General features: G+C 42.9%; 1 protein-coding gene across 1 annotated transcript; it reads right to left on the bottom strand.

Annotated features, from left to right (window-relative positions):
* Positions 1–472: 472 nt before the first annotated feature.
* On the bottom strand, positions 473–24371 carry LOC311148871 (protein ECT2-like). Its single transcript, XM_084185870.1, has 26 exons — positions 24257–24371; positions 18873–19035; positions 18643–18722; positions 16979–17074; positions 16137–16319; positions 14725–14814; positions 14478–14585; positions 13305–13378; positions 13033–13163; positions 12765–12880; positions 12306–12368; positions 11436–11661; positions 10309–10433; positions 9193–9312; positions 9011–9079; positions 8812–8922; positions 8476–8572; positions 8114–8195; positions 7900–7978; positions 7100–7219; positions 6171–6309; positions 5009–5163; positions 4154–4261; positions 3871–4011; positions 2869–3226; positions 473–1414 (listed from the first exon to the last, which is right to left on the bottom strand). Exons 2-25 carry the CDS (start codon positions 19000–19002, stop codon positions 2882–2884), a joined length of 2988 nt encoding a protein of 995 aa, XP_084041996.1. The 5' UTR covers positions 19003–19035; positions 24257–24371; the 3' UTR covers positions 473–1414; positions 2869–2881.
* Between the last annotated feature and the right edge of the window lie 160 nt (positions 24372–24531).

Here is a 24531-nt window from a genome sequence, read left to right as displayed (position 1 = left end):
AAGTTAAACAATTTAAAGGCAATGCTATCAAATACTAATTGAGTGTATGTAAACTTCTGACCCACTGGGAATGTGATGAAAGAAATAAAAGCTGAAATAAATCATTCTCTGTACTATTATTCTGACATTTCACATTCTTAAAATAAAGTGGTGATCCTAACTGACCTAAGACAGGGAATTTTTACTAGGATTAAATATCAGGAATTGTGAAATACTGAGTTTAAATGTATTTGTCTAAGGTGTATGTAAACTTCCAACTTCAACTGTAATAAATTAGAAGTAACTGACTGAATAAGTAACTGGATGAAGTTTTTCTCTTGCAGTTTATAGAGCAGGACTTTGCTCTGGACGTGAGACGCACGTTATATATTTTTTTACCTAAAAACCCCCACCAACATTCAATATAGGGCATTTTTATTAAAACCAGAATAAAAGTGACTTTGCATAATAATAGCCACTATTCAATACAGATTAATTGGAGGGAATTATTTATTTTTTCATTCATCGTGTGTTGGTAAGAGAAGTCGTGAACAACATCCTATAACTGAATAAACCACCAGAAATAAGCTTAACATTGGATCATGTACATGTGGAAGTGTATGGAATACACATAGTGGAAGACAATTATGCCAAGAGGTAATCAGAACAATTACGGATAATGACAGACAAAAGGGATAGAGGCAAATGTACACAAATAGCAAGAGAAAAATAAATGATTTTTTGTAGACTATTTATAAAATGATTCTGGATAATAAATGTAGTGTTACGCAACATCATCCCCTTAGTCCCTCCCATAAAAACATACCCACTTGACAACATAAAAAACAATCACTTACAAAACAGCAAACAGACAGACTTAGATATGCTTATGTTTGCTTTTGTTCCCCTAATTCTGCTCATTTGTATCAAAAGTAAAAACATTCCAAGAGCTTTATAAAAGCTGGAAACTTTAGTAAGTGAAGCCAACTGGCTTGTTCCCAAAAAACAAAAACACTTTTATTGGCTAATCATTCAGTGAATTATATCCCTCTACGACAAAAATATAGAAAATATGTCAGTGAATATCGTACCTCTGTACATGTTAATCAAATGTGCCCAAATGTCTAAGACACTAGAGGTCAACTTGCAACATTGTAAGTAAACACTAAATACAAGAGTATCCATATCTTTCATTTTCCAAGTCAGACATTATCCGTATGAACTTGTGTTCATTAAACGCTTACAGGATGTGCCAATCTGTAGTAACATTGTGGAGAGGTGAGCTAATTGAATTACAGTGAGTAGTGCAGAACAGCTTGATGGGTTTCTCTCCTCTAAGAGTCAATCAGAACAGGTGGGATGTGGAGCGACTGAACGTGTGGTACTTCCTCTCAAACATGGATGGCAGGTTGACCATGGAGGGAGAGTGCATCGCCTGGAGGGAACAGAACAGGAGACAGGGACATTAATTAAATTAGGAAATTGATTGGGTTCCAACACAGAAACGACCCTTCGAGTGTTAGTTTAAGGACAATGAGTTACACTGAAGGATTAGAGATGAGCAAACGCTCAAGTGAGCACTTAAGTCATTCAACATGAGGGCTTTCTGACCACATGTACACGCTGTGACTCCTGGTGGACCGTTTAAAAGCCACGACATGAAGATGGATTGTCACGTGGGCCGCAAAAGCAATCTTGTGGGAAGTGCTTTGTGAAGGATACAAGGTCGTTTTATATGGAAGTCTCATTTAATTACTTTTACATTCAGCTTTCCCCAGTGCCAGTCTGCCTTCCTAGCCAAATGTTGGCACTGAACTAATCGAGCAAGTAACGCCAATACAATATTACTATTCTCCGCCCAACTTTCAAAACCATTCAACATTTTGCCATGTTGTAAAGACATGGCTTCCTCTCTCCGTCCATGTGCTGCTCATTACTGCGGATGAATCGGATCTATTGAAAAGGAACCTTGATTATATGTTACCGCGGCAACTTGGGGAGGCCAACATGAAAGGTGCTGCTGCATAAAAGCAGGGTGATTTCGGGGGAAGTACAAGGTCTGGCTGGTTAAAATGCATACATATTTCACCCTCATTAGGAGTCTGCCCTATGGAGACCCGAGTGTTAACGAATGTAGGAGCGTAAACAGGTGCGCGTCGTGTATCATGTATCCTCCTTCAGTAAAGCTGCGGCCGACTAATGCCAGGGTGAGAGGAAAGGCCAGCCTGAATAGCAACCCAATTTATGCACCAGCACCTTCTCACTGTGTGCTTGTTGCTATAACCACCATAACACATTCTCACTTCAACAGGGCCCAGTCAGGTTAATGAGATTTGAGGTGACATTACGGTTTAATTTGAGGGCGTGGGATCAATAGCAGTGGTACAGCGAAGATAGACCGAACAGGAGTCAGGACACACATGAAGCCAGTGTCAGTGTTTCACAAATGCCCAGTGATAGATTGTCAAAAGGCCTGGAGTCTCCATCCAAACACTAATGCATACTGCTGCACAATGTTGCCTTTATTTAATTAAATTAGTGGGAGAATAATTAAAATCACTGTCACCACAACATTTATTGCTTTGGAGGCCATAGATCATAACCAAATCATCTGCTGCTGTGACTGCTGTAAGACATTCCTCCCTATACCAAAATGGATTGAGAGGGCTTATGTAAAAGCTAAAGTGAGCATCTGCTCGGCGCTGCAGGCTGATCTTAGTGGAGCTGAGTGAGTGAGGTGTGCAGCAGATAAGACAGGAGGAGGGAGCTCACAGAGAGCAGGAGAGTGAGTGCCACCACAGCCCAGGAATGAAGAGTTAGTCAGTGAGAGAGCCACTACCTATCCCATTGAGTTAAAAGGGGTATTAAACCTAGCATAGTGATGCTCACGTCAGTCAGCCGCCTATAGGAGGGTCTCTTTGCGGGGCCTCAGACAGCCTGCCTTGTGGGGGTCAGAAGATGGGACCAGCAGGTCCCTGCAGGCCCCAGGGGGAAGCATCCCTTTGGACGGGACCCTCCAGGTAGGGGGGCCAGTAGAGTAAGGGGGCCTGGTGGGGGTGGGTTGGGGCTTAGGTGGGGTTTCCTCAGGGCAGGGTGGACTAGGGATGGGATCTGGGGTGTGAATACAGACGGCAACACGGAGGCGGGGACAGGGTGGGTGGTCCAGGGAGTTAGAGCGTTGCACCACAGCAGCAGCAGAGTTCTTGGTGGAACCGCTGAGGTTGAATGTGGAGGTGGAGCGGGCCATCTACAGTCACAGAGCAAAGCATGGGGGAGAGTCACAGAGCATGGGAGAGACACCGTTAACTCATAGGCCAGACTCTGCTTATCCCACCACTGCATCAAGGTGCACTTAAAATCCATTTTTAATAGCAAAGTTTGAGAGCAGTACCTTTCTTCAAATATTTAGTATTGTATGATTCATCTTTTCCATTCTAATAAAAGGAAGTATAGAGAAGGTCAGAAAAAGACTCGGAGATAAAATAAAGCCTGACATCACTGCTGACACAGTTAGAACAACAGGAAATAAATAGCTAAACTGAATAAGAGGAGAAAAGTTCAAACAGGAATGTGTCATCATTAATTGAAAACCGCAGCCATTCCGTCAAAAAGAAAATGGCTTGGACTGGCAGAACAACAATTTCACCAATAGACGTCAACAATCACCTAATTATGTAACCCTTTTAGGACTATGCTTAGGAGAGCTCTACAAAATGATATTTCAGAGAAAAACAAGGTACATGGTGCAATTAGAGTACCCATCCCATCTCTTTTATCTTGTACTATTCCCCTTTGGCCTCTTGACTTTATTAGACAAACCTTGTTCAAGGCCTGGACATTTGAAGTAGACGGGTGGGTGGGTGGATGGGGTAAATTGATGGATTAACTTACTGACAGGGTGGCACTCCTGCCCACATGGCTCATGTTCTCTGAGCTGGGGCCAGGGCTCTTGTTGTCGGAGGTGCTGTTGGCCATGAAGGCTCTCTGGATCACCCGTTTGGGTGTTTTGGTGAAGGAGAACGCTCTCGTTACCTGGGGGTTAAACAGTCACACAAACACTCAAAACCACCGTGAGACTCAAAATAGCCCTGTTTAACAGTCAGCTGGTCCAATATCCAACATGTGCTTGTGTGGAATACAGGAGAGAGACGGGCTAATTGGGAGCCCATTTTACCTTTTTTGAAGTCTTCTTGATGACTCTAGAGGCTTTGCTCAGTGTGCTGTCCATATCCTTTGTGCTCACTTGGACAGAGTCAGGCTCAGTGCACTGAATTAGATCTTCCTGTTTAAAATAGAAACAAGTTTAAATAAATATCCAGCCCATTCTTCTTTGCTGTCAAACTGCATAGGGTGAGAAGCTGTTGTCCGTTTTTACATGCAGCTGGTTGGTATTCATGGTGCAGAGAGAGCCAGTGAATCAATTAAGATAGCAAGGCCAGCCTAGTAGAGGTTTACATCGCCACCTAGTGGACACCTCACTCCTGACAGCTGGGACTGCCTGGGCTCACCTCCGAAGCTTATGCCCGTTTTTAATTATGATGGGAAATATACATCTGTCTCCGGCAGCCAATTACTAGTTAGCTTCCTCATTCAAGCTCTAATACTACATCAGTGAAAAGACCTGTGGAGGCGAGATAAAACAACTAATCTATGTCTTTAGTGTTAGTTCTAGTACAATTCCACTTCTAATTCCATTAATCTGTCTTCCAGTTTAACCACAGAGGACAATTGAATAGGATTGCAATGACCAAAAAGGCCTCTCACGCAACATAATTTGTAAGTGTACTAAAACGGGCCCAAATATTTAAATAATTGCATTTGTGTCCTCATCAACCTCTAAAGAGTCCAGACACCGTGTTCTGCACGAGGACACCAGACCGGTGAGGGTTGCCTTGGTCGCGCCGGCCAGTCTGGCTGTGTTAGTTAGAGGACGAGCAGACAGACAGGCAACGTGTTGCAGCCTGTGTTCTCAGAAGGAGCCCTCCCACCCAACCCATCGTGGACCACTGTCTCACTCTGCCTCTCTCACCGCATCAGCCTTACAGATGGTGTTGGCCACGTGGCGACAGAGCATCTTCAGCCAGGTTGACTTCACCGTGTCCTCAGTGGTCAGCTGGAAGCTGAAGAGAAGATTCTCCTGTTCCGTGGGCGGGTGCACAACCAGGGCAAAGGCATTATGGCAATCTGAGAAAGGGATAGGGAGAGAGAGAGCGAAACAGGGGAGAGAGGGATAGAGAGAGAGAAATGAGCCAGGTTTGGACCTCTCCAAAATGTAAATAGTCTAGCTGGCCAAACTAATTGTTGCCAAACCTGCATCCCATTTCTCTTTAAGATGCATAGAGGGGCATCTCGGTATGTATCAACATACACTGGTTGTAATTATAGTACATATTGACAGTGAAATTAAACCTAGCAGCTCCATTACAAGGCCAAACACAAGCTGAGTCACTGCTATTGGGAGAGAGGAGAGATGTTTGCTTGATTATGTCTGGGCTGTCATTTCAGACTGTCGCTGTTGACTCTAAATATTAGGCTTTCCAGTACGCTTATTAATAACATTTCCCAAAAGAGGGAAAAGGATCCAGGGGAAATTAAGAGGACAGAATGGAGAAATACACCTGCTCAGGGAATGTGTACCAACCCAAAAGAAGCACAAACAAGGAGTGGTCCTGTTGCTTAGTAATGGATGTTAAGCAATGTGGTAGGTAGGTAAGCAGGCCATCAGACTGCTGAACAGTTAACCCTAGCCGTCTCCCTCCACAGACCTGCACCGTAGAGACTATTTACAACTCATTATCGGCACCTTAGATTATTTGCATTGACTACCCACACATCCAATCCTTACACACACACAAACGCGCACTCAGAACTCTCACACACATATATACACACAGTCAACGCTGCTGTTCTATTATATACTATGTATTCCATAGAGTGACCAAGACCCTACCCACTTTATATTTCTAGATACAGTGTAACAGTCCATTATTACTATGCATACGACCTCTTTATCATGTTTTACTTGACTTATTATTATTACTGTCTGATGTACTGCATTGAGGGAGCTAGCACATAGCATATCTCTCCATCCTTTTATACCTGCTGTAAACTGTGTATGTGACTAATAACATTTGATTTGATAGGTTTTGATAGGTAGGTAGAGAACATGCCAAGGGCTGGGGCTCACTCACCCTCTGTATCCTGCAGGTCCAGGACCCTCCTGATCTGGGACAGAGGCATGAGGGTGATGTGTTTGAGTTGGGCTGCAGGTCGCGTCTGGCCCAGAGGACTCCTGAATGTGCTGATCACCTTACGTCTCTTCCGGGCAATCTGCAAATAGACACAGTTGAAGTAGGGAAGCCTCAAGCCTTCACCCCTACCTATAAACTCTCTCCCCAGTGTGTGTGTCAGGGGAGGGTGGTAGTGGTTAAGCTGTGACAAATCGATAGGGCCTTTAATAAAAGGTAAACGGTCCCAGTCATTAGCATGTGTTTCACTGGCCGGTGTGGGGGCTGGGGCGGGGGTTGGGTCTGTCCCATGAAGGCAGGGTGATATCTATCAGGGGTAGGGGAGATATGAATACAGAGGAGTTAATCAATTAATAATTGAAGAGTGCAGCCCCTGCTCTCCCCATGCTCATTACCAGGCTGCTCTGACTCTCCTGAATCAGGCCGCCTCGCCCGCACCCATTCTGGGTTTGATTGCTAACCCCCATTCTAATGCAACACTTCACTAATTAGGAGCCAGATAAGAAGCTGCGTCAGCAACGATAGATTGCACACCCGTATATAATCAGTCAGTGGGGCTCCTTGCTACTAAATTTGCATTTTCTTAGCAAGTCCCAAAGACTTCATAATGGGGGTGGGGGGGATAGAGGACAGGAAGATATTCTGAAATGCACAATAACGTTAACTTGGAGAGCGTTTTGGGTGTATTGTAAACTTATAACATCTAAAGCCATGTCTGGGACATCACTAGTCAATACAGTGACATGTGGGCCAGACCAGGGTTCAAATACTCTATTTCTATTTTATTTCAAATAATTTTTCATTGAGCCTGCCTGGAGTGCCAGATGAGCGGGTTTTCACTTTTGGTATTATTTCATTGATGTGGGCGTTACCTCAAGACAGTCGTTGAAGAGAAAGAGTGTGACGTGCTCGCCTCGGTCACAGGGTTTATCTCCCAGGGCGATGGTCTCCACCCTGTGGACCAGGCTGCGGTGGGACGAGAGCAGGTTGGCCTGGGGGGAGGGAGGGAGAGAGAGAGAGCGGAGATGGGATGAATATCACACAACCAAAGACATCCAGCAGCCATTTGTGAATAAATAAACATGGCCACCAGAGAGAGCTTCATTATTCAATCACAGGCCTCCTTTAAAGCACCATATTTGGTATTAATGGGTCTAACTCTACAGATTGGTAATTTCACTGCACGGCTGATGTAGGAATTTTCATTTCCAGTCCCATTATTCCTTTAAAACCTTATCAACTATGTTTATTCATTTGGATGCTCTGCTTTCCAAATCCAGATAAACAAAGCTATACTACTCACAGCCCAGAGCCAAAGGTGTACTAATTCACTCCCTCTAGTATCAACTCATCTCCACTATAATCACCTCAAAAGAGGACTTCAGTACACAGAAAAATAGTTTGGTTCACACATACACACAGCTCTACATAAATTCTGTCCACACACACACGTTATCAAGTTGACTCCAGCGCAATAAGCCATGCATTACAAGATATAAATGTGCAGTGAACAGTGTGAAAAATGCATCCCATGGAAATTAGGTGAAATAAATAGGGATATCAGCCTGAACGCTTAGGCCTGGCCGTTATGGTGCTGGAGAACAGCCATAAACAGATTAGAGCCTCAACAAAGCGTGCAACATTCCAGTGAAGAAATGCACAAACAACTTACAGGGCAGCCGTCAACTTCATAGACGACATCAAAGATCTGCTTCTGTCCCTCTATTTTCCTCTTGTCCTCGTTTATGTGACTGAGGGGTAAAATAAATTCAGTTAACCAACTGATGCTACAATAACTTTATGCAAATGCATGGATAATGGATGAGGCTTTAACTTAATTACAACTAAATGCTTCATGCATGGCCGGCGGTGCACAGTTGACTCACGTCATAACTTCCTTGAGTGATTCGATTGCCTTCTCCAAAGTGATTTTGTCAGGGTTGTTACAGGCAGTGTGTTTCTTAATATCTGCAAGATAGATGGGTCAATGGACATTAACATATATAATTGATAGAATAGTGAAAAAAGTCAAGGGCAAACAACTGATATGACCGACAGATTTATAACAAAACTGTGGATAAAGGCAAGGAGCATCTATCTTTATTTCCTATGTGACATTTCAGTTGGAAATCAATCACTCTCTTCTTATGCAGGTGAGGAGAATGCATTATAATTAGTACTTCTATCATGCCACATATGTAGCATGTTGGTCAAGATTTGGCTGTCGTGTGTGCGTGGTGTAGTCTACCGTTGAGGAGTAGGGCCACGCTAGGCAGTCTCTGCACAGGGCGAATCAGCAGCTCCACCAGCGTCTGCCGCCCACACTCGGGCTTCGCCTGATTGATCTTGAGGCAAGAAAACACTGCTCTTAAAGCAGGAGGAGACCTGACAGACATGTTGCAGCTTACTCACACACACAGGCAATCACTCACACCCACAACACAGACCGAGCAGTTTCCTCCAAGCTTACTGTACATAAAGAGACAAGCAATGAATGACCTTTAGCATGAGGCATATGGTAACTTCTACACCTACACTCACATGGATGTATACACAAATGTACATTGTCTCAGAGGTCACGTACCTTGAGGAAAGCATGGAACCTTGGCTTCTGCTTCTCACACCTCACTATGGTCTCCTTGCTCATCTCAAAGAAGTTGACGAATGGCGGGTAAGCCTTCACCAGGTCTTTAGACTGACAGACAGACAGAGAGGAAGGAACTGAATCAGAATGTCCAAAATGGCTCAATAGAACATTCAGAACAAAGGCCTGTTGCACTCACGTATTTGAGAATGATGTTCCCGACACTCTTGTCCTCAGACCAGTCCATCACCAGCTCCTCCAAATCGGCCTGTCACATTAACCCAATAAGCAGAGAGACACAAAGGGCGTTTAGGTGACTTCACTGCAGATTAAACTCTTGTTCAGGTCATCTTGGGACATTTCAAGGAGAGAAGTGGCCACCTTTATCCTGGTGTGTACATCATAGATCTCTGGGATGCTGCCAAAGATGGTCTTGATTTCTTCCGGAGCCAAAATGGGTCCACCAACTTGGCCTTCCTTTTCCAGGGGGACTTTGAACAGCTAAAGGAACAGACGTTTCAGGTGAGACTCAATGTTAGCCCACTATTCCCTTAACCAATACACACACCCCAATACAGATGGTACTCACTATTTCAGACTGAATAGTACTATGAGAATGATATAAAAAGTAGAAAGTAAAATCTATTTTCAACACTGGGGAGGATAATAATCCTTTTAGAGTGCAGGTATGTATTCATTATAAAAGGCCACCCTGCCTCCCCATCATCTTATCAAAGACATAGAAAACTCACAAACAGTAGTGAAAGTAGGTCCCCTGATAAACTACAATACATTATTCCCATTAAAAAGCGCTATTCAGCTTTCTCTGTAACAAATATAATAAAAAGGCTCAAGATGGCCTGGAATTACCTTTTGTTCTAATAAAAATACATTTTAACAAGCGCCCAACATGTGTGAATCATAATGGGATAATTGGTATTCAAGCCCACTTCTTGGCAGGCCAGTTCATGGGCTGACTTCAGAGGTCAGTGGACATGGGGTCAGCAGTCAGTGTTAAAGACCATCCAATGTGAAGCCGGCCATCTGTCTCCTAGGCTGGCATGGTGTAGTGGGCATGGGACAGAGAGAGGACACTACTGGTGACTGCATACGAGTGGGGGTTAGTGGGCGTGGGTCTCGGTGAAAGAGAACACAAGGTGTTGTAGGGGAGAAAGTAGAGGGTACACTACACCGTTTACGAAATATGGTAGTGAGGTTTGCTGAACAAGGTCATTCTACTGGTATAATAGTAATGCTATAGCTAGCAGAGTAGGGAGATGAGATGAGGACAGGCCTGAGGCTTGGGACGATGAGCAGCAGAGAGCCCTGCAGGGTGAGTGGGAGCCTGGCTAGCTGACAGTCCTGACGCGCACAATCCTATAAAAATTTATCTCCCACTGGTCACTGGACTCAGGCACCAGTGGGACAGCCTGATTAGGACCCTAGCAGCCCCGGAGGTGCTAAGTGAGACCAACATCCACAGTAGCAGCAACAAACCTGCAAGACTGTGGTGAGAATATCCACATAGTTGCTCTCTGTCTGGTACAACTCCTTGGAGACCTGCCATCTAGCCGACTGCTTCAGGACAGCAGGTGTAGAGCTCTTCAGGGGCCGGGAATGTTCTGGAAGAGAGCCAGAGATGGTCAAGAGGTGAATATTGATTGAGACAGTGGGGAAAAACATGTTTTCTTTGACTATCCACAACTTCTGTACTTATTTTGACTTCCTGCGTGTCTCATAGTTTAGAAAATTGAGATTCTGAAAAGTATTTTATCTGACATGCAAAGTGAAGGCTACTCTGCAGAAGACTTGGGGCTTTTATCTTAGCTAGTGAGAATAGCTCCAGAATGCAACTAAATGCATTTCATATAATCCCATCCCTTCATATAATTTCATCCTCAACTCTCCAGGCTTTAACGCTCAACCTACTATTCTTGCTGTTGCACCACTTTGATCATCCAGACAGCTCTAAAAACATTCTTATTTAATTTCTAATATCATGCCAAATCGGATTTCCCCACAGTGACAGTTCAACTGAGTGACCTGTCTTCTCCTGGCATTCGCTGAGACAGACTGACTCCTGTGACGAGTCCACCCACGAAGTTTCCTCAATCGCTGTGGCCGGGGACTGGGATGGATGGGGACACCCTCCCTGTCCTGAGGACCCTTGGGGGCCTCTGGGGTCCCTGCTTCCTGCTGAAGGGTGGGGGTGCTAGTGCAGTGGAAGGGCTACTCTTTGTCCCCCTACTCCTCATCTCCCTGGCACTCCTCCTCATCATCCTGCTCTGCCTGTTGGCCTTAGCACAGCGCCTCCTACACCTGCTGCTCTCTACACTGTGCTCTGAAAGACAGGGGGGGTGGTTCAAACAGAATAGCAGAGCGTGCTGGTTCTTCCTGCCTCCCCCTGCAACAAGCAGTGACCGTCTCCTCAGTCTATGACAGGGCCCTGATTTCAGCTGACACGAGACACTAATGATGCTATAATCCCTGTCTGTTTTTGCCTGCATTAACTTTTAACGAGGCTAGAGGAGTTTATTAACCACCGTTGATGGGCTAACACCCAGTGTTACCAGCCTTGTGACATGACATGTGTGGCTGATGAGTGACTGTGGCTCCTCTCTCACCTGCCAGGGCCTTGCAGGTCTCGGGGGTGTTTGAGATGTCCAGCAGAGAGCCCATGGACATGGAGTGTTCGGCAGAAGGCCTCTTGCGGGGTGGAGGGAAGGGGGAGATCTCGGTCTCCTTGGTGAGCTGGGCCAGGGTGTCCCGCAGACGCCTCCTCTTCCGGTTACTGTTAGGTGTGTTGAGGGACAGCAGGGACACAGCCTTCTTCATCACAGGACTGTCCATCTGAGAGTAGCAGAATCATGGGCATGTCAGATGAGGGTATATGGAGAAAAATGTGTGTAAAAAGGAAAACCAGAACAAAAAAAAAAAGAATCACACGTATTTTGGTCAGATGCTCTATTAAGTTCTGGAGGGGAGATGTTCAAAATTGTGATAACGAGACTTGCGAAGCCATAATTTCACCTAGTTTTAATCATCCGTTTGCACATGTAAAGCAATTACACTTATAAGTGTAAACATGGAAGTCTACTGACTACGTTTGCAAGCACACAATACTACAATTGTGAATACTCAGACTTATATAATAGTTTGATTAAACGTTAACATGCTTTGCAAGAACACTTTCTCTTACAATCCAGACATGGAATTTGAAAAATGCAGAATATTGCCAATCAAAATAAACATTCTATCACAGGGACCATACTATTTTTGGGGAGCTTTTTTGATTCGTAGTTCAGACAAGTAAAGTTTGTATGTGAAAAATATTTGTATTTTATTTTCTGAACTCACTTCAATCCAAAGAGGGAGACTCGTGAGGATGTGTGCGACACAGCTTATAGATTCTTAGCAGTGTCCATTCCACTGTATAGAGGTTTGTGTAAGGGCATTGGGAGGATGAATCAGATTGACTCACAGACAGAACTTACCTTCTCATAGAAGTACATGGACTCTCCTGCTCGGGCATCCATCTGTATGGTTCCCCAGAACCACTTAAACAGGCAAAGAAACAGAGTATTGATACAAGGTGGGGAACACCAGTGCTCACTATCTCTGCTCAAATGACTTTTCTAGTTAAAAGGAAAATAAAATATTGATCATTCAAGTGAGGCAAGAGTTTATCAATACAATCAATACAACCAAAAGCATTAAATAGAAATGCTAATTTGACATACTCTTTAGAAGAAAATAACAAGGCTCATTTTCCAAGACTTGACAATGCCAATGTATTAGGAAAATTCATGAATTTGAGGCGCATAAAATGCATGAATTTGAGGTATTATGCTTCAGTCAGACACACTGTTGATCTGGGGAAATGTTTTATGTTTATGTCTGCCTCCCGCGGGTTCGGTGATGTATGCTGACATCTACTTCATTGAAGTGCTCACCTCCTGCTTGACAACATAAAGTCTCTTTGATGGTACAAATGGAAGCTCCTTGACAGAGTTTTCCTCCACCACCATGTGAGTGCACTTCTGATCTCCAACCTCCAGGTGGCTGCCACCTTGGAGAAACACAAAGTTTTAAAAACTCAAAAAGTACTCCATAATAGAAGGGAAGATAATGTGCATGCAGAGTAGCTTTTGTAAAGCCTAGATATAACATATGAAGGGACAAAAAATAAAATACTGAAAAAGTAAGACCTCAGGCCAATACCATGTTTGATCGTCCTTTCCTCCATGTTGGTCTTGTCTTCGTCTGAGAAGCCCAGGAAGCTCAGCACACAGTCTTGAAAGGGGGGAACTTTGAACTCAGTGCGGAACTCTTCATCTCCAGCATGGAAACTACTGTAAGAACAGGTGGTTGTTAGCCCTCATACATGTACATAATAGTATACGTTGATGTACAAACATGAATGTGAAGACCACAATGAGGACTGGGCATGCAGTTGGCTTTGGCCATTGTCTGGCGCGTGAGGAGGTACTTACACATCATCTCTATGTTCCCAGGCCTTATGGATCCATGTTGGGGTGAGGATGGGTGTCCCCATACACACAGCAAGCTAGAGGAGACACAGAGGTATGTCATATTAGGATTAGGCTTGGGCGGTATACCGTACATACCACATACCGGGGTATTTTGAAATACAGACTGTACGATTTTCAATACTGCCCCTTTTTGGGGGGAGCACCCTAAAGCTTGGGTGGGTGGAATGCGTGCTAGGCCACTGCTTATAACTATAAGTTAACTATCTAAGATGTGCCAAATAAATTATCTCCAGCTCAGGGTTCCAGCTATGCATTTGGTTTGCTAACTTGCAAGACAAGCTTCTTGGTTACAGCAGAGACAAACCCCTCCTGGATCAAGATCCCTGCTGCCTAAATTTGTTTTGTGCGTTGTGTTTTTTTTACGATTGGAAAGAAAGCCCTTGTGTGCACTGCCGGTAATACTGTATACCCCGGTATCACAGGAGGTTGCTGGCACCTTAATTGGGGAGGACGGGCTTGTGGTAATGGCTGGAGCGGAATGGTATCAAACACATGGTTTCCAGGTGTTTGATGCCATTCCATTTGCTCTATTCCGGCCATTATTATGAGCCCTCCTCCCCTCAGCAGCCTCCTGTGCCCGGTATGGTACAGAAACGGTATGAAGGTATGAAAATCTAGATACCGCCCAACCCTAATTAGGATAACTATCTACTCTTTACAAAAGAGGATTGAGGTGTTTGGCCCTCTTTTACAACAGATGTAGGCTATGTGCCGGGTACTGCAAGAGTTAAAAAGCTCCTTCAAAACCAGGGATGAAAAAAGGCATGTGTATTGAAACTGCTCTCATTCTTGTACTCTGTTAAACAGTAAGACACTTTCCAATGTAAAATGGCTCAGTGTGTCTGTTAAGAGAGCTAGGCTACTTTTCCTGTTTAAAGTGCTGGAGCAAAACACTGAACAAGTTGAGCTTTCAGTTGAGAAAATGAAGCGATGTGGAGAAAAGCCAACAGAACCACTGAGAATCAAAAAAACGAAAACTTCAGACAGCAAGTAAAATGTCATGTGGGGAAGAAAAGAATCCAACAACAGCAACTCCCTGAGGAGAACTAAATCACATGGATTAGGTCTATACATGAGCTCTTCCAGATGGGAGGAAAGGGCTGTTTTACAAACCTTGTATTTCTCGCCATGAGTAGAGTATGCAATGAGATGGGTGACTTTAGTGCTGAAGTCCTTCCGAATGGTGCCTCCCATGTGATGCACCAGATTCACCAGGTTTTTCTGCAGGGGATAAAGGCAGTGAGTGACATTTGGCACCAACACATATCTCTTAGCATTAAAATAGCAAACAAAACCGACATGTTGTTACTTTGTAGTGTTACAAATAATGACACAATCAGCTTGAACACATTCCACTTACAACTTCCTCTTTGTTGCGGAAGCCTGTGAAACACAGTGACAAGTTGAGCATGGTGGTAGAGTAAAGAGGACGAGAGGAAAATGGCAGGGGCTGTGGGAAACAAAAACAAACAATATGGTGCTTAGAAATCTCTGCTATTTCCTTCACTGCATTTTTTTTGGGGGGGGGGGGGGGGGGTTCTTTACTGGTCAGTAGCAAAGCTGTATGAAAGGCCTGTGCAAGTATGTGCATTCGGAAAGTATTCAGACCCCTTGACCTTTTCCATATTTTGTTACGTTACAGCCTTATTCTAAAATTAATTAAATCATTTTTTTTATCCTCAATCTACACACAATACCCCATAATGACAAAGCAAAAACATGTTTTTAGAAATGTTTGCAAATGTATTAAAAATAAAAAACAAATATCACATTTACATAAGTATTCAGAACCTTTCCTCAGTACTTTGTTGAAGCACCTTTGGCAGCGATTACAGCCTCGAGTCTTCTTGGGTATGACGCTACAAGCATGGCACACCTGTATTTGGTGCTCTGACATGCACTGTTAACTGTGGGACCTTATATAGACAGGTGTGAGCCTTTCCAAATCATGTCCAATCAATTGAATTTACCACAGGTGGACTCCAATCAAGTTGTAGAAACATCTCAAGGATGATCAATGGAAACAGGATGCACCTGAGCTCAATTTCGAGTCTCATAGAAAAGGGTCTGAATACTTATGTAAATAAGGTATTTCTGTTTTTTTTATTTTTAATAATTTTGCAAGCATTTCTAAAAACCGTTTCGCTTTGTCATTATGGGGTATTGTGTAGATTGCTGAGGAAAAACATTGATTTAATCCATTTTAGAATAAGTCTAACGTAACAACATTTTGAAAAAGTCAAGGGGTCTAAATACTTTCCGAAGGCACTGTACGTTTGTGTTCTGCTGATCTCCAAGTTACCAGGGTCGGTAGATAAGGGGATAGATGCAGAGACAATTTCTCATTCTGAATACAGCCATATTTTAAGCCTTTTCAGTTTTTAGAGCTGTGATGCATTCCTCCATAGATCTACGTTAATCTTAGAGAGGTGACTGGTAAGGTTTGCAATGATCTGTGGCCAGTGGTGTGTTCATCTTCCCCAGTAATCTGGCTGAGTTGAACAGGTGCTCTGTTTAGACCCAGACAACAGTGATGCATTTCTCAGGGTTCACGGGAACAATCAAAACCATCATATAAATCTATTTAACTTGAAAGCACAACTTTTCCACCATGTTTAACTTCATCTCCCGTTGCAGGCAGATGCTAAATTGCACCATAACAGTCAAAACCTCAGATCTTGAACGGGCGAGGAGTGATCCATAGCCGAGCACTGCAAGTGCCATCCCCGAGTGAGTGAGTATATTTCAGGAGTGATTTTCTCCTGTCCTTACCTCCTCTCGTCTCGCACAGTGCAGAACAACCGGGGGGCCCACGATCCGGTTGTCATGTTTGTAAAGATAGATGTAGTCAGGAGAGGCAAAGTCTGTGAGCACGAATACCGTCTCAAACTCTGTGTTTTCTCCGTCTCCAAACTCTTTGACATCGTCTGTCTTTATGCAAGGCACGTTGATATCCTTTGGATTAAAAAGGTCACTGTTAATGAGAGTAGGGACACACAAGCAGCTCTTTCATATAAAAAGGAGTAATTTGATAATCATGATATTATATTGCAATATGAGTGATACATTTAAAGCACATTTAGTGGAGTTTAGAGCAAACAGTAAACATTGAAGTTCAGGTACTTGAAAGCCGTTCATTAATTTGCAGACACACAGACTGACGCACACCATGACATTGCTCAATGCCGCATGAAACAATTTCCAGTGCTCACTCAGATAGTGTTATTTTGATTCGATTAAATCGATTTAACTCACTAAACTCAGTCGGGCAGAATTTGAATCAAGAACACAGCCTAAATAAATCAGAGATCATTAAGCTGAAGAGAGAAATTATGTATGATACCTGTAAACCGTATTCATAAAATGCATAATCCCCTCAGAATTATTGCCACCATACATCAGAGGAATCAACAGTGTGAACGTGTTAGATCATTTTGTTAGAGGCATCTAAGCTTGGACCCCAGGTGTTAACAGTATAAATCTGTGACATTTACCAATAATTGTGAGGATACTGCTGCAGTTGCACGCCAATCACCCTGAGATTTCCCATGCAAAGAGACCCCCCTTGGTGGATTAAAGCATGCAACACAATCCCAGTCCGAAAAAAGACATACCATATTGATTATAGATTTTATCAATTTCTCTCCGGACTCAGCACCCGGTTCTCCTCCTCTAATCTTAACCACCGGGACTTCCATTATTTTGACAGCCTGTAAAATGAATCATTGACCTCAAGCTGGTGACACCAAAATGACAAATTCTCTGAACAACGGGCCTGTGTCATTGCAACCCAGAAGGCAAGGACTTCAAACAAATGTCAAACACTATCCGGGGGGAAAGTTCTGCTAAATTAATAAAGTTCAAAGCAGCAGGTCGACTTTTTTTGTCGATTCACTCAGCAGACTTCCCCCTCTGATTAAGCTGTCGGTGGATGTGCCAATACTACATATTGGCACACAAAATAGATCATTTAAAGAAGCCTTGAGATCTAAAAGCTTCTCGGCGTTCAAGGGTGAACCCGTTTTATTCCTACAGTTTAGGTCTGTGCCGCTGCTTCACGTTCACAGACAAAGCACATCTGTCCCACTCCCCTCCCCCACACACATACAGACATGTCTCCCGTCCTGCTTTCATCATGACAGTAATCGTTTTCTAAAGGCCATAGACAGGACACGGTCTGAAGTTTAACTGGAGAACATTGGCAAGATTCTTCTAATCTTGGCCCAAGCTCACCCTCTCTCTCTGGATACAGTCTGACAACTTTCAGACATCAATTAAATGAATGGAACGTGGGCCTAGGTAATTTCCCCCTTTTCTATCAAAACACATTTAAAATCCACCCTCAAAACTCCAAAAACTTCACTAAATCCTTATGAGAGTAGATAGTTAACCTAAATTATATGATTGCCAAGAGGACAAGATATGTTGCATGAACCCAACCAATGGCCATAAGCTGTAAACAAATCTAAATCCCCGTATTTATAAGCCGTTGTACCATCTCTAGGAAACAGTAGTCTGCCTAATATCACTCCAACACCCTGTATTAACAATTCGTATCTCCAAGTGCAGATGTAAAGACCCCAGAAGCACAATCTTTCTTTAAAAAGCTAAATGTCTAAGTATCTAGCCTATATTAGTCCTACATTTATTTGTAATGACATACACTGAGCGTACAAAACATTAGGAACACCTTCCTAATATTGAGTTGCACCCCCATTTGCCCTCAGAACAGCCTCAATTTGTCGGTACATGAATCTACAAGGTGTCGAAAGCATTCCACAGGGATGCTGGCCCATGTTGACTCCAATGCTTCCAACAGTTGTGTCAAGTTGGCTGGATGTCCTTTAGGTGGTGGACAACTCTTGATACACACAGGAAACTGTCGAGTGTGGAAAAACGCAGCAGCGTTGCAGTTCTTGACACAAACTGGTGCGCCTGCCACTTACTACCATACCCCGTTCAAAAGTACTCAAATATTATGTCTTGTCCATTCACCCTCTGAATGGTACACATACACAATCCATGTCTCAAGGCTAAAAAAAAATCATTCTTTAACCTGTCTCCTCCCCTTCATCTACACAGATTGAAGTGGATTTAACAGGTGGCATCAATAAGGAATCATAGCTTTCACCTGGATAGTCTATGTCAAGGAAAGAGCAGGTGTATTGACTCACTTTACTCATTATCCTTAAAATAAAAACATAATAATCACAAACAAACCATAATGCAATGATGTTTCCACAATGACAACTGGGCTCAAACCATTTGGGCACGGTACCTGCAGTGCTTTGACAAGTGCTCCATTTTTGCCAGCTTCTCCTACAAGAACGACTCTGGTTTCGACCCGAGGTAACATCTCTACAAGAGAATACAGAGGACCAAGGGCTCAGTGAATCTCAAAGGTAATGTGAAAGCAATCATAAAAAGAAGTCTTTCCTGTTTTGAGTGACAGCCTCAGGTAAAAGGCAGTTAATATCACACTGATTGAGAGAAGGGTGAAACTCTTGCCTTCCATGTCTTCAGAACCCAAACCCAGGAATACATCCTTAGTAGTCTCAGCCATCCTGGAGTCATACACAGAGGAGTCCACCAGCAGGCTCCGAGCCATCCCCAAAGTAACTATGCTGCTGTCAGCCATGGCAGTGTGACAAGGGTGGTGGCACAATCCTGTCTAAACAATCAAAAGTTAGGAAAGTCAGAGCTTGAGGAGAGAGTGAGGTGTCAAATGCCAAACAACTTGGAATAAAATTGATGAAAATAAATGTTTTATTGGAGTCTGAACTAGGCCTGTGTGTAGCCCATTTTAGACCCAAGTGGAATTCAGGTATTATACCTTGCGAAGCATTTCCCAGATTTTTTTTTTTTTACATAAGCGGTGGCTAAATTCGCGTCGGGGGGGCCAATGCAGCAGTCTCCAGCCAAAATGTAAGCCTGTCCTCTTGGCCGCAGAGACATTTTGCTGCTTTAAAGCTAATATCCTGCAATTCTACAAATTTTGCCATGGCTTATGCTGTGTTCTTTTTCTACCTGAGTGACTCAAACATAAAATCAAAATGGGGGAGATTAGCCTCGACTGTCTAGTTTTTATTTTAGTAATTGCTAGTTCTCATTATCTTATTAAAACATATACAGTGGGGAAAAAAAGTATTTAGTCAGCCACCAATTGTGCAAGTTCTCCCACTTAAAAAGATGAGAGGCCTGTAATTTTCATCATAGGTACACGTCAACTATGACAGACAAAATTAGAAAAAAAAAATCCTGAAAATCACATTGTAGGATTTTTTATGAATTTATTTGCAAATTATGGTGGAAAAGAAGTATTTGGTCAATAACAAAAGTTTCTCAATACTTTGTTATATACCCTTTGTTGGCAAGGACACAGGTCAAACGTTTTCTGTAAGTCTTCACAAGGTTTTCACACACTGTTGCTGGTATTTTGGCCCATTCCTCCATGCAGATCTCTTCTAGAGCAGTGATGTTTTGGGGCTGTCGCTGGGCAACACGGACTTTCAACTCCCTCCAAAGATTTTCTATGGGGTTGAGATCTGGAGACTGGCTAGGCCACTCCAGGACCTTGAAATGCTTCTTACGAAGCCACTCCTTCGTTGCCCGGGTGGTGTGTTTGGGATCATTGTCATGCTGAAAGACCCAGCCACGTTTCATCTTCAATGCCCTTGCTGATGGAAGGAGGTTTTCACTCAAAATCTCACGATACATGGCCCCATTCATTCTTTCCTTTACACGGATCAGTCGTCCTGGTCCCTTTGCAGAAAAACAGCCCCAAAGCATGATGTTTCCACCCCCATGCTTCACAGTAGGTATGGTGTTCTTTGGATGCAACTCAGCATTCTTTGTCCTCCAAACACGACAAGTTGAGTTTTTACCAAAAAGTTATATTTTGGTTTCATCTGACCATATGACATTCTCCCAATCCTCTTCTGGATCATCCAAATGCACTCTAGCAAACTTCAGACGGGCCTGGACATGTACTGGCTTAAGCAGGGGGACACGTCTGGCACTGCAGGATTTGAGTCCCTGGCGGCGTAGTGTGTTACTGATGGTAGGCTTTGTTACTTTGGTCCCAGCTCTCTGCAGGTCATTCACTAGGTCCCCCCGTGTGGTTCTGGGATTTTTGCTCACCGTTCTTGTGATCATTTTGACCCCACGGGGTGAGATCTTGCGTGGAGCCCCAGATCGAGGGAGATTATCAGTGGTCTTGTATGTCTTCCATTTCCTAATAATTGCTCCCACAGTTGATTTCTTCAAACCAAGCTGCTTACTTATTGCAGATTCAGTCTTCCCAGCCTGGTGCAGGTCTACAATTTTGTTTCTGGTGTCCTTTGACAGCTCTTTGGTCTTGGCCATAGTGGAGTTTGGAGAGTGACTGTTTGAGGTTGTGGACAGGTGTCTTTTATACTGATAACAAGTTCAAACAGGTGCCATTAATACAGGTAATGAGTGGAGGACAGAGGAGCCTCTTAAAGAAGAAGTTACAGGTCTGTGAGAGCCAGAAATCTTGCTTGTTTGTAGGTGACCAAATACTTATTTTCCACCATAATTTGCAAATAAAATCATAAAAAAATCCTACAATGTGATTTTCTGGAATTTCTTTTCTCATTTTGTCTGTCATAGTTGACGTGTACCTATGATGAAAATTACAGGCCTCTCTCATCTTTTTAAGTGGGAGAACTTGCACAATTGGTGGCTGACTAAATACTTTTTTTCCCCACTGTATAGCTCCATTATCTTTTCAACATAATTTTGGAGCGGCGTCAACAATTTAGCAGCGGCGGGATAGAGGGGAAACACTGGGGGTGGTAGTGCCTAACAACTGGATTCAATTATTTATTGCAAACAAGGACCTCCTAATCAGAACCTTCTACTGATTATGGGCATACCTTCCAACGTTGGACAAGTCCTGCTAAACAGGTAGTCATTTGCCGCATCCTTAAAAGGGAAATTCTAAAAATGTTCAACTTCATATTCATCATCTCCAGCACCACCCCAACATCAACATGTGAAAATGGCACGTTTCTAGGATTTGTAATAAAGACAGAAGATAAGTGTTTCCAATAACGTCGGTGTGCATCGTGTGATTTTAACCAATTATGAGTAGGCATTGCCTACTAATTGGTTTGTCATTGGAAACACGTATCTTTTTTACTACAAAACAGAAACGCCCCATTTTCACATATGTTGATGTTGGGGTGGTGCTGGAGATTATGAATATGAAGTGAAAACATTTAGATATTTCCCTTTAAACCTGTGAGACCCACCGTTGCAAAAATGCAATGTCTCTTAAATTGCATCCTGTACAGGTCCTAAACAAAACAGAATTTAAATTGTTATATTTTAGTAATTTACCAGACTCTCTTATCCAGAGCGACTTACAGCAGCAATTAGGGTTAAGTGCCTTGCTCACAGGCACATTAACAGATTTTTCACCTAGTCAGCTTTCGGTTACTGGCCCAACCTCTTAACCGCTAGGCTACATTGTGGTATTAGTAGCCTCTGAAACATTAGAAACTTGTCTGAGACCACACTGGTACCCTACACAAGTATTTATTCAGGGTTTTTCTAGATAACGGTAGGCATGGGCATGGCAATGGGCTCTGTAGGCGAGGCCCCCATTTTGGAGGTGTAGAGAAATGTTTGTATCTTTAAGCCAATTTCCTGCAAGTCAAAATTTTCTCCATGGAGCTGAGAGAAATGTTTGCAGTTTTAAAGCCAATTTCCTGCAATTCAATGTATTTTGCCATGGCTAATGCTGTGTTCCTATGCTCAAACTAACAATTATAAAATCAATACTGCTAAATTAATTGTTTTGGGAATTTTCAAATTCTCCCAGACTGTCTAGCTTTTATTTTGATGATTGTTAGTTCTCAGAGATTATAGTATTGAGGTAGTTTTGGAAGTGTTGCAAAAGGGCAACATTGGGCTTAAAGGGGTGCCAAACTGAGACATGGGTCCACATTGATAGACAAGTTAGAGATTTGTTTCCCTTCCAAATTCTGCACATATGGACAACCAAATACTTAAAGGAGTAACTTTGATGTCCCCCCCTACACATCAAAATAAGACTTTACCCAAAAAAGTGGTTTATGATGTCAGAATACTGCCATTAATCTTATGGAAAAGTAAGATAAGAGGTTCTCTCTCCAAGTTCAGACAGAAAGGACAACCAAATATGGATTGGTCAAGTTGTTAAATGTAGCCATTTCTGTCAAAATATGACTTAATTTCAGATGTATATACCATTACACTATGTTCTATCAGATCAAAGCTTTTTTATAGAATTTCAGTTCTAACCACAAAATTGTCATACCATTGAAAATCATTGTTGCATTTAAGCAACATTTCCAGAAAATAGTTCTACAAACATGAAATTCAAATAACTGATTATTTTTATAAATCAGAGAGCTAGCTACATACACTGATTGTACAAAACATTAAGAACACCTTGCTAATATTGAGTTACCCTCAGAACAGCCTCAATTTGTCGGGGCATGGACTCTACAAGGTGTCAAACGCGTTCCACAGGGACGCTGGCCCATGTTGACTCCAATGCATCCCACAATTGTGTCAAGTTGGCTGGATGACCTTTGGGTGATGGACCATTCTTGATACACACGGGAAATTGTTGAGCATGAAAAACCCAGCAGCGTTGCAGTGCCTGGCACCTACTACCATACTCCGTTCAAAGACACTTCAATATTTTGTCTTGACAATTCACCCTCTGAATGGCACATATACACAATCCATGTCTCAAGGCTTTAAAACCTTTTTCTACCGGTCTCCTCCCCTTCATCTTACAGTTACATTTTAGTCATTTAGCAGACGCTCTTATCCAGAGCGACTTACAGTTAGTGAGTGCATACATTATTATTTTATTTTTTTCATACTGGCCCCCCGTGGGAATCGAAACCACAACCCTGGCGTTGCAAACGCCATGCTCTACCAACTGAACTACATCCCTGCTGGCCATTCCCTCCCCTACCCTGGGCCAATTGTACACCGCCCCATGGGTCTCCCAGTCGCGGCCGGCTACGACAAAGCCTGGATTCGAACCAGGATCTCTAGTGGCACAGCTAGCACTGCGATGCAGTGCCTTAGAACACTGTGCAACTCGGGAGGTTCACTTGAAGTAGATTTAACAAGTGACATCAATAAGGGATCATAGCTTTCACCTGGATTCACCTGGTCAGTCTATGTCGTGGAAAGAGCAAGTGTTCTTAATGTTTTGTACACTTAGTGTACATGAGTGACGGTGAGCTCTGTATGCTAGCCTTTTTGTTGCTACAAAGCCAGCTAACTTGGATGTTGTTGATCTGAATGATAACGTTAGATTCATAATACCAGCTAAATTACATGATTTGTTTTCTAAAATATATTTGAGTGTTGGTAGCTAGCTAGCTAGCTAGCTGAACACGTAGGAAGTAGCTAGCTGGATAAAGTTAGTTAGCCAAGATTCCTATCTCCAATTGTATATCTAATATTATAAATTAGCTAGATCGCCAATTTAACTATTCAGGCTGGGTGTTTCAAGCATTTGGTACCTTGGCATACAGTACTGTACAACATTAACGTAACAGACGTCCCGACCCCAGTTAGCAACATCTGATTAACTATGTAACGTTATCTAGCAAAACAACAAACAACAAAAGTTAAAGTGTATTTATGAGTGCATTAACGTAGTGAAAACCTTCGTCAGACTAGCTGACTGACTGTTTGACAAAAACGAACCAGGCTGGCTAACGTTAGCTACCGTACATTAACACAACAACGTGTTGTAGCTAACGTTACTAACTAGCTAGCTAAATTGGTTAGCGTGCAAAATAGTTAACTACTTAATAAACATGCTGGAAAATAAACAGAAATGTCAAAACACTTACCAAAACCTTTGGAAATAACAACAAATAATTGCAAGTGACAGTGGTAAACTGGCTAGTTGACCAGTTCAGCTAGCTAGCTAGCGGCTGGCTAACTGAATTGACACTGCTATCTATCTGTAGGTTATTCGCGTCTCTAAAAAAGTAAATACATCTATTTGCGCGTGGATAAATCTGTCATCTCGCTCAATCCGAATTCAAAAAGCAAGGCAAACAAGGTGGCTGTAATCTGATTGGACAAGAATGGAAAAGCCTGCTGAATCAGCACTGCGCGGCTT

This window comes from Coregonus lavaretus (assembly GCF_964263955.1).
Source record: "Coregonus lavaretus genome assembly, chromosome: 21".
NCBI lineage: Eukaryota > Metazoa > Chordata > Actinopteri > Salmoniformes > Salmonidae > Coregonus > Coregonus lavaretus.
The sequence above is the reverse complement of the archived record's forward strand: the minus strand, read 5'-3'. Positions and strand labels throughout refer to the sequence as shown.

Bases quoted from the DNA above. Each gene is read 5' to 3' on its own strand.
- LOC311148871 (XM_084185870.1), bottom strand. From the start codon at position 19,002: ATGGCTGACAGCAGCATAGTTACTTTGGGGATGGCTCGGAGCCTGCTG. The intron at 13,379-14,477 runs GTTTGTAAAACA...TGTCTCCTCTAG, and splicing joins CTCATGGCGAGAAATACAAG to CTTGCTGTGTGTATGGGGAC. The intron at 6,310-7,099 runs GTAACGCCCACA...GTCTATTTGCAG, and splicing joins TCTTCAACGACTGTCTTGAG to ATTGCCCGGAAGAGACGTAA.